General features: G+C 48.0%; 1 protein-coding gene across 4 annotated transcripts in view; it reads left to right on the top strand.

The window, feature by feature from the left end:
* Positions 1-17,629, top strand: part of NRDE2 (NRDE-2, necessary for RNA interference, domain containing) — a 55,874-nt gene extending 38,245 nt beyond the window's left edge. For 3 of the 4 annotated variants that reach the window (XM_033191622.1, XM_033191625.1, XM_033191623.1), the window contains 6 exons: positions 4,214-4,389; positions 6,441-6,827; positions 8,172-9,100; positions 10,815-10,953; positions 16,636-16,707; positions 17,246-17,627. In XM_033191622.1, coding sequence (XP_033047513.1) covers positions 4,214-4,389; positions 6,441-6,827; positions 8,172-9,100; positions 10,815-10,953; positions 16,636-16,707; positions 17,246-17,371 — 1,829 coding nt within the window. In that variant the 3' untranslated portion in view covers positions 17,372-17,627. Of the gene's footprint in view, positions 1-4,213; positions 4,390-6,440; positions 6,828-8,171; positions 9,101-10,814; positions 10,954-16,635; positions 16,708-17,245 lie in introns of all 4 variants that reach the window. The other variant, XM_033191621.1, reaches the window with a different exon arrangement.
* The last annotated feature ends 1,105 nt before the right edge of the window (positions 17,630-18,734 follow it).

The following is an 18,734-nucleotide window of genomic DNA, read 5'->3' on the forward strand; positions in this document are numbered from 1 at the left end:
CATGCCTCACTTGGGGCTGTCAGAGTCTCAGCTGTTTAGATTTCCCTGGAGTGTTCTTTTCCAAAAAGAACAGTCATCAGGCTGACCAGTGGTTTTATGTATGAAGAAAAACAGCCTGCATAAAACGGAAGTAGGTATTGCACTCAGCCACTGAGTCTGCAAGACTGCATAAGCAAGGGCCAAAAAACGGAAGTCTGATTAGTAACTCTCCTCTCTGAGTGACTGACTTAGCATAGGTCTGTGTTTTTAGGCTTAGTTTTTTGTTTTTTTGGTTTTGTTTGGTTTTTGTTAGAGAGCGAGCCCATTACAGTGCATAGTATCTGTTACACAGTTTGCTGTGTTCTGCATTTCTGTGACAATAAAGTTTTCATAGCAGTGTCCACAGACTAATTTTACTTCTGTGATAAGTTTCCAGATGTCTAATGGTCACTTAAAATCAGGTGTAAAGTTAGTTTTCTCCAAAAGGGAATGCAAATTAATACCAAAACCTTGACTTTTAGCATCAGGTTAGAGACTTGTGTTAGTATTTACATTCTCTGCAAGCTTCTCACACATTTCCATTGTGGATAAACTTCTGCTGAATTTATGAATTTCTTTCTAATGAATTTAATGGAAGTCCTCCAAAAAACTAGGAGGATCAAAAGAAAGGCTGAAAATTTTCTTGATTCCAGCAAACCTAATTGATAACAGTTTTTGTTTTTATTTTATTTTTAACTTCTCTTATTCATCCTGAAAGGTTAGCGTTTAAAGGGTAGTTGAGCATTACATCAGGCAGTTGAGCATTTTTCATAGCGTGTTTCTTCTCTCTTGCCGTCACTCTCTGTTACTATGTAATTGTTATACATGAATGTCTGTCCGAAGCCATGTAATCTTTTGAGTCCTTAATGTAGTAAATTCAGGTATCTAAGTCTGATGTATGACTCACAAAGGTAATATCTCTTATAATTTTTCAGAGTGATTAAAGGATACTTTAAACATAGATCTTTAGAAGAAGATGATAAATTTAGTTTTCTTCTCTGAGAAACTCAGAAGAGCATTTAGGCAGAATATTGGTGGAATAATAGAATGCTAATATATACATTATGCTAATATATACTGTAATGCTAATATATACTATATATATTATACTATATATACACATTATGCATTTACATTTTTAAGAATATTTTATTTTGGAATAGTATAGAGTCACAAGAAGTAGAAAAAATGTACCGAGAGGTTTTGTGCACCCTTCACCCAGTTCCTTCCAGTGGTAGTACCACAGCACAATGTCAGAACCAGGGAATGACATTGGTACAATTGCAGAGTTTATTCACATTTCACCATTTTACATGCACTCATTTTTGTGTGTGTTTCTATAGTTCTAGGCAGTTTCTATCACGTGTGTAGCTTTGTGTAATCACTACCACAGTCAAGATACAGAACTGTTTGATCACCACAAGGCTCCCTCGCGCTATCCTTTCTTAGCCACATCTGCCCCTTCCCCTCCCTAACTCCTGGGAACCACTAATCTGTTCTCTCTCTGTTTTCTGTTATCTCATGAAGGTTATATAAATGGAATCATAAGGTATATAACTTATTAACAAAATTGTTTTAGTTGTAAAATATATATGATAAAATTGATCATTTTTAAGTATACAGTTGAGTGACATTAAGTACATTTACACTGCTGTGCAGCCATCACCTCTGTCGACCTCCACAACTTTTTCATCCTCCCCAATTCTGTACCCATTAAAGACAAATTCCTCATTTCTCGCTCCCCTCAGGCCCCAGCAGTCATCATTCTACTTTCTGTCTCTATGAATGTGACTACTTTAGGAACCTGGTAGATGTGGAATCATACAGTAGTTGACCTTCTGTGACTGGCTGATTCCATTTAGCACAGTGTTGTCAGGGTTCATCCATGTCACACCAGGATTTCCTTCCTTTTTAAAGCCGAACACTTCTCCACTGTGTGTATATACCACATTTTGTTTAGCCATTCATTTGTCAGTGAACACTTTGATTGCTTCCACCTCTGGGCCGTTGTGAATAATGCTGCTGTGAACATGGGTGTACAATATCTGTTTGAGTCTCTGCTTTCAGTTCTCCTGAGTAGATACTCAGCAGTGGAATTGCCTCATACGATAATCCTGTGTCTAGTATGCCATGCTGTTTTCCATGCAGCAGACGGCAGCTGCACCATTTTACATTTCCACCAGCAGGGCACCAGGGTTCCGATTTGTCCGCATCCCTGGGAGCCGTTGTTTTTTTGTGTAACTTTTTGAGATCGGCTTTTTTAACTTAGCATAATTTCCCTGAGATACATACAAATTGTTGCATATATCAATAGTTTGTTCATGTTTATTGCTGAGTAGTATTCTGTTGTGTAAATAGACCACAGCTTAACTGTTCAACCTACTGAAGGATGTTTGGATTGTTTCCAGGTGTGGGCGATTATGCATAACGCTGCTTCTGAGCATTAGCATATAGGTTTTTGTGTAAACATAGGTTTTCATTTATCTGGGATCAGTGCCCAAGAGTGCAGTTATGCTAAGTGTGTGTTTAGTTTTGTGAGAAACAGCCAAAATGATTTCCTGTGTGGCCGTACCATTTATATACCTTCTTTATTTTTTAACCTTGAACTTTACAGATGACACTGGCTTTCCTCCTCTTCCATTCTGCATGTTCAGAGTTAGGAAACAAAGTGAAGTAAATTATTGAAGATCCTGATTTGGCTTTTTTAAAGGCAAGCTTTTAAATGAGCATAGGTCATAATTAATTATAAGGTCCCTGGCTAAAAATGCTGATGGCTTAAGAAAATCTAAACTAGGGCCGGGCGCGGTGGCTCAAGCCTGTAATCCCAGCACTTTGGGAGGCCGAGACGGGCGGATCACGAGGTCAGGAGATCAAGACCATCCTGCCTAACACGGTGAAACCCCGTCTCTACTAAAAATACAAAAACTAGCCGGGCGAGGTGGCGGGCGCCTGTAGTCCCAGCTACTCGGGAGGCTGAGGCAGGAGAATGGCGTAAACCCGGGAGGCGGAGCTTGCAGTGAGCTGAGATCCGGCCACTGCACTCCAGCCCGGGCAACAGAGCGAGACTCCGCCTCAAAAAAAAAAAAAGAAAATCTAAACTAGTACCATCATTAAATGTCATTTAGCATTCTAAAACTATGTTGTCCAATATAGTAACCTCTAGCCACATGTGACTATTTAAAAATAAATAAAATTAAGAATTCAGGCCAGATGTGGTGACTCACACCTGTAATCCCAACACTTTGGGAGGCCAAGGCAGGTGGATCACCTGAGGTCAGGAGTTTGAAACCAGCCTGACCAACATGGTGAAACCCCATCTCTACTAAATACAAAAAATTAGCCAGGCGTGGTGGCACATACCTGTAATCTCAGCTACTCAGGAGGCTGAGGCAGAAGAATTGCTTGAACCTGGGAGGCGGAGGTTGCAGTGATCTGAGATTGCACCACTGCACTCCAGCCTGGGTGACGAGAGCAAGACTCCGTCTCAAAAAAAAGGAATTCAGTTCCTTTACTAGCTACGTCTCACGTGCCCAGTGAGTCACATGTAGCTACCCTGTTTTTTTTTTTTTTTTTTTTTTTTTTTTTTTTGAGGCGGAGTCTCGCTCTGTCGCCCAAGCTGGAGTGCAGTGGCCGGATCTCAGCTCACTGCAAGCTCCGCCTCCCGGGTTCCCGCCATTCTCCTGCCTCAGCCTCCGAGTAGCTGGGACTACAGGTGCCCGCCACCTCGCCCGGCTAGTTTTTGTATTTTAGTAGAGACGGGGTTTCACTGTGTTAGCCGGATGGTCTCGATCTCCTGACCTCGTGATCCGCCGTCTCGGCCTCCCAAAGTGCTGGGATTACAGGCTTGAGCCACCGCGCCCGGCCGTAGCTACCCTGTTAATGCAGATATATATGGCATTTTCATCATCACAGAGCATTCTGGTAAACAGTACTGATCTAGAGTCTGTGTCATTTCCATTTTAATCACTATACAATTAAAAATAATTTGATTTTATCACCTTGTCTTCTTTGTTTCCTGAGGACTTGACTGATTACAAGGGAGGTCCTAAATGCCACTGAGTATCCTGGGAGGCTGGCATGGCTCTTACACATCTTGGCATTGCGGGTGTCCAGCAGTCCCTGACATAGCAGTCTGATTGAGTGGCGATGGTGGTTTTATTTGCTGATGAGGTGAAGAAGTCTCATTCTTGTCTAGATGAGGATGACGATGAACCAGAAGAGGATGACCAGGAAATAAAAGATAAGTCTCTGCCCAAGTGGCAGATCTGGCTTGCTGCTGAGCGTTCCCGAGACCAGAGGCACTGGCAGCCCTGGCGCCCTGATAAGACCAAGAAGCAAACTGAGGAAGACTGTGAGGATCCCGAGAGACAGGCATGTATCCTCCGCCCCAGGCAGGAAGCTGACCAGGGGGCCTCTGCCTGCTTTTCATTCCCATGCGCTTTGGTTATCTGAAAGGAGGCCGCTGGAGCTCTCCTAGCAGTTGGCTAGCTTAGGAGATGCTAACTTCTTCCTGTTCTCATCTGTGAAACTTCCTTCCTGCTGGATATCAGTGTAGAATTTCCTTGCTGCTGGTGATGGGGAAGCATACAGGCTCTTGACCAGAGAGCTCCTGTCCCCTAGTAGGTGGATGGGCCCTTGTGGTCACCCCTCTGGAGATTGTCTTCCAGGTCATTCAGTGAATTTTTCATGTGGAACCCTGTGGGATACATACAGATTATTCAAAAAACTCGTAATCACCGTCCTAGATTCTTTCCTTGTGTCCACTTTCCCCATCCCACTCGGGTCCGTGAAGCTGTAGCAGATATAGACTGAACTCTAGAAGACAAGAGGGACTGGCTGTAGGGTCCTTGTTGGACAGTTGGCATCAGCGTGTCTTGCGGAAGAAGAAACTAGCGTTTATTGAATACCTGTGGCGTGCCAGGCACTTCACCTGTGTTATCTCATTTACTGTTACCATGTGAGTTGCTACATGCTGCCCCGTGTTTAGTGACCAGCAGCTCTGGAGGTTTTAAATTAAAATGAAGAAATGCTATCTTGATACCTGGAATTGATCCAGTTTCACAAGATACCAACTCTGTGTCTTGGAGCTCTGTAACCTTTTCTACAAATGAGGTACCCTGAAGGCAAGGAGTTTATCCCCTTTGTTTACTGCTGTGACGTCAGTGCCTAGAACAGCATTCGTCCTGTGGTGAGCGCTCAGTGAATCCTCTTGGATGCGGAAGGAATATTTGTTTGATGACAGTGTCTGCTCTGGGCAGAGGGATCAGCACAGGTGAAGACCCCAGAGTGCCAGGAGCGTTTGAGGAGTGGGGAATGGGGTAGCCAGACTGGAGTGAGGACACAGAGAAGTGGGGATGGAGACAGAAGTGGTATCTGGAAGAAGGAGGGGCCGACTTCTAGGGAAGGCTCAGCTCACTGGAAGTCTTGGAAAGGGGACTGCCCGTGAGGCTTCTTGCCTCGCTGAAGCTGAGTGTCTGCAGAAGAGTGGAATCTTTCTTTGGTGGAGTTCACAGCCACCCTTCTGGAAGTCATTTCTCAAGGCTTGCAGTCCCAGCAGTCTCCTGGAAGCAGATTTCTGGAGGAGACTGCTGCTGCGAGCAGTTTCTTGCTGTTTAGCTTTTTCTGTAATCAAAGCCTGGGGGAGAAAAGCTTTCTAATTTATTTTTAACATAAAGAAGCAGCTTTCTGATTAATTGATGGTTTTGATTGAGTTCCATATACTCTAGCTTACTGTGCTTATGTTATGATTTCCTCTTTGCTGAGAGCCACAAACACCAGTCAGATAAGCAGCACCAGGACACAAAGGGTGGCCTCCTTGGTCTTATGTTTTTAAATTATTACATGAATTCAGCTACAGACATTTACAGTTAGTATTAAGCTCTTATAATTGCTTTTAACATGCTCCATTGCTCCCATAGTTTCCTTCTTACCTTGAGTCTGTTTATCTAGTTTTGAGCATATTTTTCATTTCTTGGAGGAATTTTATACGAGGAAACCACAAATAGTAAAGTTCTTATCTTCCATCTTACAATAAAAATTTTTCACCATCATGCATTATCAAAGTACAAAAGCAATTATATATGCGTTCAGAAGTGAGCATGTTTCTAGATTTTCTACAAATCCATCAGGATACTTTGAAAGCTTCTGGCTTAAACCTGTTCATGCCTTCTCTCCTTCCCAGGCTTTCCCATGTGTGGAAATGTTAATGGCACCACACGGCTGCCTAACAGTTATTCTCCAGCTGTCCAGGTTGCCTTGAGAGGCCTCTGGCTTTTGCTAACAGAGAGCTTAGCTCCTGTCTATTTAAAACGGATTTAATTTGAATAATGTTGAACCATTAGTACATGCACATAAAGAGAACTGTGAAAAATGTGCAGGTTTGGTTTTGTGACATGGGTCGCTTTCTTTTGCCTTTGTTGCAGGTGTTGTTTGATGATATTGGGCAGTCTTTGATCAGACTTTCCAGCCACAATCTTCAGTTCCAGCTGGTGGAGGCCTTCCTGCAATTCTTGGGTGTGCCTTCTGGCCTTACTCCTCCAGCCTCCTGTCTTTATCTGGCTATGGATGAGAACAGCATCTTTGATAATGGACTTTATGATGAAAAGCCCTTGACTTTTTTCAACCCCTCGTTTTCCGGGGCTAGCTGTGTTGGCCGCATGGATCGGTTGGGCTGTCCTCGCTGGACCAGGGGTCAGAACCGAGAGGGTGAGGAGTTCATCCGCAATGTCTTCCACCTTGTCATGCCTTTGTTTTCAGGCAAAGAGAAGTCCCAGCTCTGCTTCTCCTGGTTACAGTATGAGATTGCAAAGGTAATTCCAGACTCATCCTCCTGTGTCTGGGGACTTTTCATTTCATGTCAGTGTTTATAAACAGGATTGTAAGCCTCTGAGTGCTCTCCCTGGAACTATGCCCCAGCACCTCCTCCTCCAGTGACCCTGAAGGCATCTTGTGTGTGTTTGCCCTTCTGAGGGGCCGCAGCGAAGAGGAGTAAGACAGGAATGAGTCAGGCTACCTCAGTGACTCTCGAGCTGTTTATTGTATTATCTTGCACTACCAGGTCCCCGTCCATATATGAGCAGTGAGTGCTGAGAACAGTTTTAAAGCAGCATCAGAGCACTCAGGGGTTTATTAAAATAGATAAGCTTCAGGCGCGATGGCTTACACCTATAATCCCAGCACTCTGGGAGGCCGAGGCGGGCGGATCACCTGAGGTCAGGAGTTCGAGACCATCCTGGCCAACATGGCAAAACCTCGTCTCTACTAAAAGTGCAAAAATTCGCTGGGTGTGGTGGTGCATGCCTGTAATCCTAGCTGCTCAGGAGGCTGAGGTAGGAGAATCGCTTGAACCTGGGAGGCGGGGGTTGCTGTGAGCTGAGAGTGAGACTCCATCTCAATAAATAAATAAATAAAAGATAAGCTACTTATAATACTTTCCTTCCTCTTTCTGCTAGAAATGAGTCTAAGTCAGCTGTTCTGTCCTCTGCTGGCCACAGTTAGTATTGGCTCTCTTAGCACCCAAGTTCTGAAGCTTTAACTACAGATTACACACACCAGGTTGTATTGAAATAGTATGTTAAAATGTTGTGGCCACATCTCTTTGGAGAAGAACATTTGTAGGTATCAGCCTTGTTTATAGAGATTTCAGCTGGAACCCTGGATTGTAAATTTGGGCAGTTATGGCCCTGGTAAAAATCCTCATTTCTTTTGTTTTTTTTGAGACGGAGTCTCGCTGTGTCGCCCGGGCTGGAGTGCAGTGGCCGGATCTCAGCTCATTGCAAGCTCCGCCTCCCGGGTTTACGCCATTCTTCTGCCTCAGCCTCCCGAGTAGCTGGGACTACAGGTGCCCGCCACCTCGCCCGGCTAGTTTTTTGTATTTTTTAGTAGAGACGGGGTTTCACCATGTTAGCCAGGATGGTCTCGATCTCCCGACCTTGTGATCTGCCCGTCTCGGCCTCCCAAAGTGCTGGGATTACAGGCTTGAGCCCCTGCGCCCGGCCAAAATCCTCATTTCTTTTCCAGCTTAGAGAGCCTCAGTGTTTACCAGACCCGTGATAAAGGGAAGAAGTACAGACTGTCAGTGCTTTCTACCATTGGCAGCAGAGGACGCCTTAATTACAGAGCACCTGGGGTCATTCTTCTCTTTTTCCCTGTAGGTAATTTGGTGTCTGCACACTAAAAACAAGAAGAGATTAAAGTCACAAGGGAAGAACTGCAAAAAACTAGCCAAGAATCTCCTTAAGGAGCCAGAAAACCGCAACAACTTTTGCCTCTGGAAGCAGTATGCACATCTAGAGTGGTTGCTTGGCAACACGGAGGATGCCAGAAAAGTTTTTGACACAGCACTCGGCATGGCAGGAAGCAGAGAACTGAAAGACTCCGACCTCTGTGAGCTCAGTCTGCTCTATGCTGAGCTGGAGGTGGAGCTGTCGCCGGAAGTGAGAGGGGCTGCCACGGCCCGAGCTGTTCACATATTAACCAAGCTGACTGAGAGCAGCCCCTGTGGGCCCTACACTGGACAGGTGTTGGCTGTTCACATTCTGAAAGCGCGAAAGGCTTACGAGCACGCGCTGCAGGACTGTTTGGGTGACAGCTGTGTCTCTGATCCAGCTCCCACCGATTCCTGTAGCCGCCTAATTAGCTTGGCTAAATGCTTCATGCTCTTCCAGTATTTGACCACAGGGATTGATGCTGCTGTGCGGATATACAAACAGGTATTTGCAAAACTGAACAGTTATGTTTTCCCAGAAGGCTCTGGCGAGGGGGACAGTGCCAGCTCCCAGAGTTGGACCAGTGTTCTCGAAGCCATCACACTGATGCACACGAGCCTGCTGAGATTCCACATGAAAGTGAGTGTTTACCCGCTGGCCCCTCTGCGAGAGGCACTATCACAGGCTTTAAAGTTGTATCCGGGCAACCAGGTTCTTTGGAGGTCCTATGTACAGATTCAGAATAAGTCCCACAGTGCCAGCAAGACCAGGAGATTTTTTGACACAATCACCAGGTCTGCCAAAGCCTTGGAGCCTTGGTTGTTTGCAATTGAAGCTGAGAAACTGAGGAAGAGACTGGTGGAAACTGTCCAGAGGTAATTCCAGACCGTCCTGTTCGTGTGCCCCACCAATGTTTATGGAATGCTTGCTGTGTTCCCCCCACCTTGCCGGGTCTCAGGAATACAGGGATGAACACGGCACGGTGCCCGGAACACCTGCTGTGGGGCTGTAGGTGTCGCAGAAAAATGGTGTGAAAGGCGATCGAGACACAAAGCGGCCTCTCAGGAGAGGGGTTGGTGGCGGTCGCCTGGGTGTGCTTCTCGGGAGTGTGAATGTTGCTTCTTTGTGCATGGGTGGTGGCCGTCAGACCACGGGAATGCTGAGAAGCCGTCACGGAAGCCTGATGGCTAGCAGCACAGGGGCTGGGCGGCAGCTCTGGATTCCAGTGCCAGCTCTTCTCGGCTGGGTGAACTCGAGCAGGCCGCTTCCCCTCTCAGAGCTCCCCCTCTGTCAAATGGGCGTGAAGAAGCTACCTCATGGCGTCTCTCTGAGGGGTCAGTGAGGTAAGTGCTTGGCACAAAGTGTAATGACTGGGAGTTTTTGTCAGCATTCCTAGTGACAGCAGTGTCATGTTTAAATACCATCTTCGATACGATATTTTCTTGTTTTTATTTTTTTTTGAGACAGGGTCTCACTCTGTCACTCAGGCTGGAGTGCAGTGGTGCATTCTCAGCTCACGGCAGCCTTGACCTCCTGGGCTCAGGTGATCCTCCCACCTCAGCCTCCCCAGTAGCTGGGACTGCAGGCACCACGACGCCTGGCTCATTTTTTTATTTTTTATTTTTTGTCGAGATAGGGTTTTGCCATGTCGCCCAGGCTGGTCTCCATCTCCTGAGCTTAAGTGATCCTCCCATCTCAGCCTTCCAAAGTGCTGGGATGACAGGAGGGAGGCACGGCATCCGGCCTGATCCAGTATTTTCTCTCTAAAGGTTACATGTTAATCTGGGGGACACATTAGCTTAGGCATCATTGTTTTCCCAGAATCTTTGCTGTTGCTTCACTCTGACCTTACAAATCAGCCAAAACTGCCTTTGAATAATATTTCCCTTGTTTTTTATTCCTTCCATTGGGATTTTGTTCACTCCATGTGAGCCTTGCTTTCTCTACTATAAATCAAAAGGTCTTTTCTTCCTGTAAAGTAGAATTTGCATTCTGCTGATTAAAGGGTAGCTTGCTTTCTTTCTTTTCTTCTTTTTTTTTTTTTTTTTTCAGATAGAGTCTCACTCTGTTGCCTGGCTGAAATGCAGTGGCGCCATCTCAGCTCACTGCAACCTCCGCCCCCCGGGTTCAAGCGATTCTCCAGCCTCAGCCTCCTGAGTAGCTGGGACTATAGGCACCTGCTAAATTTTGTATTTTTAGTAGAGATGAGGTTTCACCGTATTGGCCAGGCTGGCCTTGAACTACTGACCTCATGACCTACCCACCTCGGCCTCCCGAAGTGCTTTACAGGCGTGAGCCACCGTGCCTGGCAAAGGGTAGCTTTCTTTAGAAAACAGGGGCGGTGGGGGGAGGGGTTTGTGTGACTTCAAGACAGATTTGGTGTGGTGTAGAAACCACAGAACTCTTGCCTGTGCCTTCTCCTGGCCTTGGAGAAGCCCCGTGCACAGCGCCCTGTGCCTGAGGGACATCTCTTCCCTGACTCTCTCTGATCCGGTTGTTGCTGACACTTGTCATCACTAAGGCATCTCTTCCTCCTGTGATGTAGGATGAGAGAACTGCGTCAGAGTCACATGAGCCTTTGCCTTGCAGGTTAGACGGTAGAGAGATCCACGCCACAATTCCTGAGACCGGCTTAACGCATCGGATCCAAGCCCTGTTTGAAAACGCCATGCGCAGCGACAGTGGCAGCCAGTGCCCCTTGCTGTGGAGGATGTATTTGAACTTTCTGGTAAGAAAATACTGAGATGTTTTGTGTTCATGCAGAGCTCTGCCTCTTCCTTCATGAATGAGAAAGTACGGGTGTCCGGAAGCCCCCGCCCGGGAGAGCCGGGAGGCCATATTTCACGCTCGTCTTCTTGGCACTGGTGAATCCCTAAGAAATCCTGATGGGATAATGTCAGATCTTTCCGGACTTGGGAAGAGGTTGCAAGTGGTCCATCTCCTCAAAATATTTGGCAGAACGAAGTTGAAGAGTAGTTACTAGGCTATTCAGTGCAATAGGATTTAATGTGGGTTTCTCTAAGTTGACTTAAGTCGGCAACTTGCAAAATGGTCTAAGAGCTTTCCTTTGAAAGAGACCTATATTCTTTTCCATTCTGCTCATAAGAATTTCTAGGTCCTGATTATTTTGTTATTAAAAGAAAAGGTTCAGGCTGGGTGCAATGGTTCAGGCCTGTAGTCCCAGCACTTTCAGAGGCCAAGGCGGGAAAATTGCTTGACCCCAAGAGTTCGAGACCAGCCTAAGCAAGATGGCGATACCACATCTCTACAAACATATTTAAAAATTAGCTGGGCATTGTGGTGTGAGTCTTTGGTCCCAGCTACACCAGAGGTTGAGGCAGGAGGATTCCTTGAGCCCAGGAGTTTGAAGTAGCAGTGAGTTATGATCACACCACTGCACTCCGGCCTAGGTGACAAAGTGAGACCTTGCCTTTTTTTAAAAAAAAAAGCAATCTAGAAGGTAATTTTTAAATCAACATTTCCGACTGGGCACGGTGTCTCATGCCTGTCATCTCAGCACTTTGGGAGGCCAAGGTGGGCGGATCACAAGGTCGGGAGATTGAGACCATCCTGCCCAACATGGTGAAACCCCATCTCTACTAAAAGTACAAAATATTAGCTGGGTGTGGTGGCCAGTGCCTGTAGTCCCAGCTACTTGGGAGGCTGAGGCAGGAGAATCGCTTGAACCCGGGAGGCGGAGGCTGCAGTGAGCCAAGATTGCACCACTGCACTCCAACCTGGGCCACAGAGCAAGACTCCGTCTCAAAAAAAAAAAAAAAAAAGAAAACTGCAGAAGTTTGTGCATTTCTCTTAACATTTATTCTTCAGACCCAGAAGCTCTGATCTTATGGTTTGACTCGTGTGTGAGCTGGAACTTGCAGGCAGGATGCTGCTGTTGGTAGAGACGGCAGTTTGAGGCAGCAGAGTCAGGAGCCCGGGGTTTTAGTGAAACCTCCACTCCTGTCATCAGGCTGCTCAGCTGAGGGAGCAGGGCAGATGCTCCCTGATATTCCCAGCATGAAGATTCCACCCATCTTTATGTTTAAAATGGTGGAGCTCGCACGTTTGCCAGTTTAACTTGCCCAGTCTTTTACAGGTAGAGGCAGGGTAAGGTGCAAATGTACACCATATTTTTACTAAGAATCTGCCATGAGCCTAGTTTGGTTGGGTTGTAGACAGAAAGTGCTTGTTGGCTTTGAAAAAAAGATCTGACCCCTTAGGGAATTTCTCTCTTTTTGGAAAGGTAGTATTGGAACTAAGGACCAATTAGAGCAGAGAGTGCCCATAGCAATTCCTGAGGCACCTGGGCAGGCTCCTAGCACTTGGTTCACACAGGGAAAAATGGCATTAGGGCCAGCATGCGAGTGAAGGTAGCAAGTGTCTGAAGAGGCAGGAGAAGAGAGACTTGCAGGCCGGGAGGAAGGCTAAGGCTCCCTGGAGGAGGGCTGTGAGGCTGGTTTTGCGATTGTGCCTCTTTGTGTACATGTGCACATACGTGCATGCTTATACATATGCACATACATACACTCTTGCAACATGCATGCAAGCGTATTTGCTTGTTTGCACTTTTTTCCCTGTAAAAATGTTTGAAGGAGTTCGAGACCAGCCTGACCAAGATGGAGAAACCCCATCTCTACTAAAAATACAAAATTAGCCGGGTGTGGTGGCACATGCCTGTGATCCCAGCTACTCGGGAGGCTGAGGCAGGAGAAACACTCGAACCCGGGAGGCGGAGGTTGTGGTGAGCCGAGATCGCGCCACTACACTCCAGCCTGTGCAACAAGAGCGAAGCTCCGTCTCAAAAAAAAAAAAAAAAAAAAGAGTGTGAAGGAATTAAAGCTTATTCTTGGCCATGGAGAATACGGGAGAGAAAGGAATTGGACAAACAGCAGTTAAAATTTTCCACTAATGTTGGAACTGAGCAGGTTAAAACCTCACTCGTAGGAGAGACTTTCAAATGCGCTGTTTTGCATATACATTAACACTCTCCACCAAACTTTTTTCCTTTTTTTTTTTTTTGAGATAGGGTCTAACTCTATTGCCCAGGCTGCTGGGCTGCAGTGGCACTGTCATGACTCACTGCAGCCTCAACCTCCTGGGCTCATGCAATCCTCCCACGTCAGCCTCCTGAGTAGCTGGGACTACAGGCATGCACCACCATGCCTGGCTGTTTTTGTTTATTTTTTTGTAAAGATGGGGTCTCACATGTTGCCCAGGCTAGCCTCGAACTCCTGGGCTCAAGCAGTCCACTCACCTCAGTCTCCCAAAGTGTTCAGATTATGGGCGTGAGCCACTGCGCCTGGCTTGTTTATTGTTTTGTTGTTTTAGCTAAACTTGCAGTTATTTTCAAGATACTTAAAATCCTTTAATTTGGTCATCTACCTACACAATAAAGAAGGAACTATGAGTATATAAGCCAGTTAGCTGATTTCATGGGATTGATGAAAGACGTCTTAAATAAAAAGGGCACCGTGGCATTTCTGCATTGTGAATCATTAGATTTTCTTTTACCCTCTAGTATAACTTCTTCCATCCTGTTGACAGCTGGCAGGAATCGGTATATATTGAAAGGCCATCATTTACAAGATCTGGTGGGAGGGAAAAGAATCCCCCTGAGTTCTATCAGAGATAAACCAATAAAGCTCTCAGCAGAGTGGCAGTCTTTTCTGAGGAGCACAAGGAGGGAGCATTATAGAAATGGATCTTCTTTTGTTTGGACAAGGTTGGTTATGTTTTGTTAAATTAGTTACAAAGCTGCATAAGGTAACAGTTGCTCAGATTTGTTTATAAGGAGATAAAAAAAGAGAATCAAAATTTGCAAGAGCCTGAAGACTTTCAGCTTCCTCGTTTTCTTAGAGATGTTGCTTCCCCCACGGGGAGGCAGCACACATCTGCTAAGAAGGTAGACAAATGCCAAAACAAGTGATGACAAGAAACCAGATAGCTTCTCTACACGGACGGCTCAGACACTTGGGATGTTAGTGATGCAGCCGATGGGCAGCTGCCCGCCACTGTCACTCGTCTCCCCCGTGGTCCTACGGGGGAGAATTATTAATGGCCCAGCTCAGGTCTGAGTCATGAGCATTTTTTGTTTTTTTGAGACAGGGTCTTGCTCTGTCACGCAGGCTGGAATGCAGTGGCGCAATCTCGGCTCACTGCAGCCTCAACCTCCTGAGCTCAAGCAACCCCCACACCTTAGCTGGGACCACAGGTGCGCACCACCGTGCTGGGCTAGTTTTTGTATTTTTGTAGACAGCATTTTGCCATGTTCCCCAGGCTGGTCTTGAACTACTGAGCTCGAGCAGCCCGCCTGCCTTAGCCTCCAAAGTGCTGGGATTATAGGCGTGAGCCCCCGTGCCTGGCCAGCATCTTGTTGGCTGAGTTCTTCAGACGGTTTGTATGAGATTCAGTTCTTGGGGCTTCGTGTGAGGGAAAAGGCCTCTGTGTGAAGTCTCCATTCCCGCTTCCCTCTGGGAGATTGCGCTTGGCCGAATCCCACACTCACTCGGGGACCCATCAGGGCAGTTCTCCTCCATGAGCTGTTTTCTTAGGTTCCCAGCAAAGACCCTGTTGGTTCCGAGATGCTCCCAGTCCACCTGAGGAGACATTGACCTGGCCACAATCCCGTGGGGTGGCAGACAGTACCGTGGGAACTCCAGCAAAGAAGAGGTGCCCTCTGTTATGTTTCAGTCCTGACTTAGGAGTTTCATGCGGAGTCTCAGTTGTCAGTTCACAAGGGAGGGAGGAGGACCAGGAGAGCCAGCGAGCGCCCATGAACTCTTCCCTCCCTTGAGACTCTGCACCAGTCAGAAGGCAAAGGTACACACCGGCTGTGTCTCAGAATATGAAATCATGGACGGAAGCCACCCACAGTCACAGCAAGCTTTCACTTGGCGTCAAGCCCGTCCATACCTCCATGCAGTAAGGGCGTCTCCAGCGCTGATGGAGGCTAGCCAGCTGTGTACCTGGATTTGTTGGGTTCCAGGATTAGCTGTGCATGGTTGAGAAAGTACCGTCATAAACTTTTTCTTTTTTCTTTCAAAAACAACAAAAAAAGTCTTAAATTTTGTCAGTATCTTAGGAAAGGACGCTGAAGTATGTTGGCATGGAAAGGAAAGACTCAATGGCTCAATGGCTCAATGGCTCTTTGGTTATAAATTCAGAGGCTCAGCCTCAGAACTGGAGGCTCCCACCAGGGAGGACACTCAGGAGTCCTCCGAGCCTCACTCACAGTTGGCCCTGTGCGTGGCACTTGCAGAGGCTGGGGAAAGACTGGGCCTTGCCTGAAGCAAGGTTATCACAGTTCTGGTCCCTGTGACTATGGGAGTTAACAGTTGAGAAGGACCGGCCATGGAGTCCTGGCTGCTTGGGAGACTGAGGTGGGAGGATTGCTCAAGCCCAGGAGTTCAAGGCAACATAGACCATGGGAAAAAAAAAAAAAATGAAAAGGGAATGAGGCCATCCTTGGTAGATGGAGTTCCTGAGATGTAAATTGGAGCCCTGGATGCCACTGGTCAGGTTTCTGGGAGGCCGGTCAGCAGCCCTCACTGGTCCCGGGCTGGATGCTGTGCCCCAGCCGCTTGGCGGGGCAAGGTTGGTGTCCCCTAGAACACTCTTCTAAGGGAGGGGAGCCTGAAGGATGGGGTGGATGGAAACACAGAAACTTCAGCTCCACAAGCCCTGCCTGGGCCCACTCCTGGCTGCACAGCCAGCTCCCTGTGGAGCTGCCCGTGTGGGCTGATTCCTTGGAGGGGCTGGAGAGGGGCTGTTGTCAGCGGAGGTCCCAGGCTGGGTCTCCTTCCACACTGGGCTGGGAAGGAGGCTGTGTGGCTGAGTCGAGATGGAGGGTTTTATATCTAGAGAGAACACGTGCTGAATATCCACACAGTGATGCTGAGATTGCTGATGGAACTTGCACCTTTTGTAAGGTAGTGATCACCGTCCTGGCCGCCTCGTTTCTCTAAAAGATGGTTTTTAGAAAATGGCAAGTATTAAAGCAAATATCTTTTCTATGTTTTCTAAGATAAGTATCGTAGAAGATTTTCTCTGTTTGTATAAGGTCTTCAGCCTCATCGCACCAACACTGCTTGGTTTCAAGCACGGTTACTAACACCCAGACGTGACAGCCCACAGCAGAGGAGGAGATACGAGACTTTAAAAAGTCAGAAGTGTTCAGGATTGACACTCTTGGGCCGTTTGTATGGGAGGAAACAACCCAATACAGCAGTGGCTTCTGAGTGCGCTCCCTGGCACCTGCCCCCATCCCGCGGCCACCGTGACCATGACAGGCTCTCCACACAGGCAGGCTCATTGAAGCTAAGGGCTTGTGCCCGTCACCCAAGAGCGCTTGTGTAGCCCTAGCCTCTCTGTGCCAACGAGTCATGTTTGTATTTTCTCCCCCTCCCCTCAGGTTTCCTTAGGAAATAAAGAAAGAAGCAAAGGTGTATTCTACAAAGCACTTCAGAATTGTCCTTGGGCAAAGGTAAGTGTTAAAGGCCATGGTGTCTTCAGCTTCCCAAAGACTTCCCGCCAGGTCTCCGTCCAGCTAGTGTCTTCCTGGCCTGCTCCGCGGCACCGGGGATGCTCCTGCCCCAAGGTACAGCCAGAGCCTTTTCCTGGTGGAGCTGTCCCCTGGGGTTGGAGCTTCATGGAAGTGTTGCTGTGGGTAGCTGGTTTCCCAGCATTTGCTCAGAGTTCAGCCCAGATGCCGAAAGAGTTGGGATCATGTCCCAGCCCGGCTGTGAGGGCCCCGTCAGATGACACTCAGAAGTCAAACTGAGGGTGACGGCCAGCAATTCCTGGCCCCCCTTTTGAAAGAGAAGGCCTCGCTTGGCGTTTGCTCGCTTTTGCGAATGTGGTGTCCTTCCTGAACGTGCCCAGTGCTGCCCGAGTTAAGAAAGTCGGAGCCAAGGGGAGCAGGGGCCGTGGGGGGCGACAGGATGGCAGGGTCACCAGGAACCTGGCCCTTGCTTCCTGAGTTCCTCCAGGCTGAGTGGGGTGGCCTTCCTGCCTCCCGCTAGGTGTTATACCTGGACGCGGTGGAGTACTTCCCCGACGAGATGCAGGAGATCCTGGACCTGATGACTGAGAAGGAGCTCCGGGTGCGCCTGCCGCTAGAGGAGCTGGAGTTGCTGCTGGAGGATTAGAGAGCAGCAAGGCCAAGTCGCCCACCCTGCAGAGCTAGGAGGTGTGAGCGGAGAATGTGTGTGTTAGGAGACCTCAGCTTTTGAGATGTTCTTTCTCGATAGTAATAATGTGGGCTGCCAGCCTCTTCACATCTTGCACACTTTTTGGGTGTGTAAATGACATAAAAGCTATTTACATATTATATATGTGAATATGTGTATATTTGTATACAGCCAGAGTGTCATGCCAAGGGGTCATTAAACCGATGATGATTGAGGTGTGGCAGCGTCCTTGCTCATTCTCTCCCTGTGCGCAGCCAGCACCAGCCCCTGCGTGGTGAATGAGTCCCCTCCGCTGGCGGCGTGGTGGCCCTGCCAGGCCCTCTCTGAGACTGAAGGGCTGGTTGTTCAGCACTAGGATGTTTTCCCCAGGCCGGTGAGCAGATTTTACCCTCGTGTTCAGACCCGCAGTTAAGGCTTGATGTTCTGGCCTGCGCGCAGTGTGTGGAAAGTTCCCTGAGTGTACCCCGGTGATGCCTCTGCCTGGAGCTGGAGGGGCAGCGTGCCCTGGGGCTGCTGAAGAACTCAGGCCTGACCAACAAGATGTCGAGAGCATCACTGTTGTTTTTTAAAAGCCCGTTTGAGATTGCTGACATGAAGTTCTGAAAGATGACTCCGTGCCTCCCAAGACTAACCGTCAGCTCGGAGGGCTGAGAAGGGGGTTCTGAGCTGGAGTCAAACAGTGGCTCATGCGCTTCCTCAGGAGCGCTCGTTTCCTCAAAGGAGCCACTGATCATATCAGACCACAGTGGTCGGCCCGCCTCGCGTTTGGGACAGTGTTCTTTCCTGGAATGAAGCAGGGGCATTGCCTCTGGCACAGGATTGCTGGGCCTGTGGGAGGCCAGGAGGCACCTCTGTGCTGTGTCCCCAGTAGGAGGCGGCAGCTACTACTTGTAAGGCACACGTACCGTTTTGCGTTGGAAAAGTGAAGTTGGGCTTGCTGCAGAGGGAGTGATGGGAGAGTTCACCTTAAATGGTTCTACTGAGGAAGGGCTCCAAAGAGCCGGTGGGTTTCCGCAGGCAGACAGGGCTCTCCCTGTCCGGCTCACCAGTGTAGGAAGCCAGGGAAGAAATTGCTATGGGAATTCTGTTACTTCACAAGCACTGCATCCCTGCATCCCTGCACTTGGCACTGCAGGCCTCAGTGGCCAGCTGCTGAAACGGTCATTTCAGCATTTTGGTCAACAAGCAAACTGGAGAAGCAGCTGGGGTGGGGTTCAGCCCGCTACCCTGACGCTCTAGGCCCTGGCGTTTGCTGTAGCTGCTTTTGTAGGATTGACATGAGGGAGACTGTCCCTCTAGAGGAAAAGGCTCAGCTATTACC

Source organism: Trachypithecus francoisi, unplaced genomic scaffold (assembly GCF_009764315.1).
Source record: "Trachypithecus francoisi isolate TF-2019V2 unplaced genomic scaffold, Tfra_2.0 Lachesis_group3, whole genome shotgun sequence".
NCBI lineage: Eukaryota > Metazoa > Chordata > Mammalia > Primates > Cercopithecidae > Trachypithecus > Trachypithecus francoisi.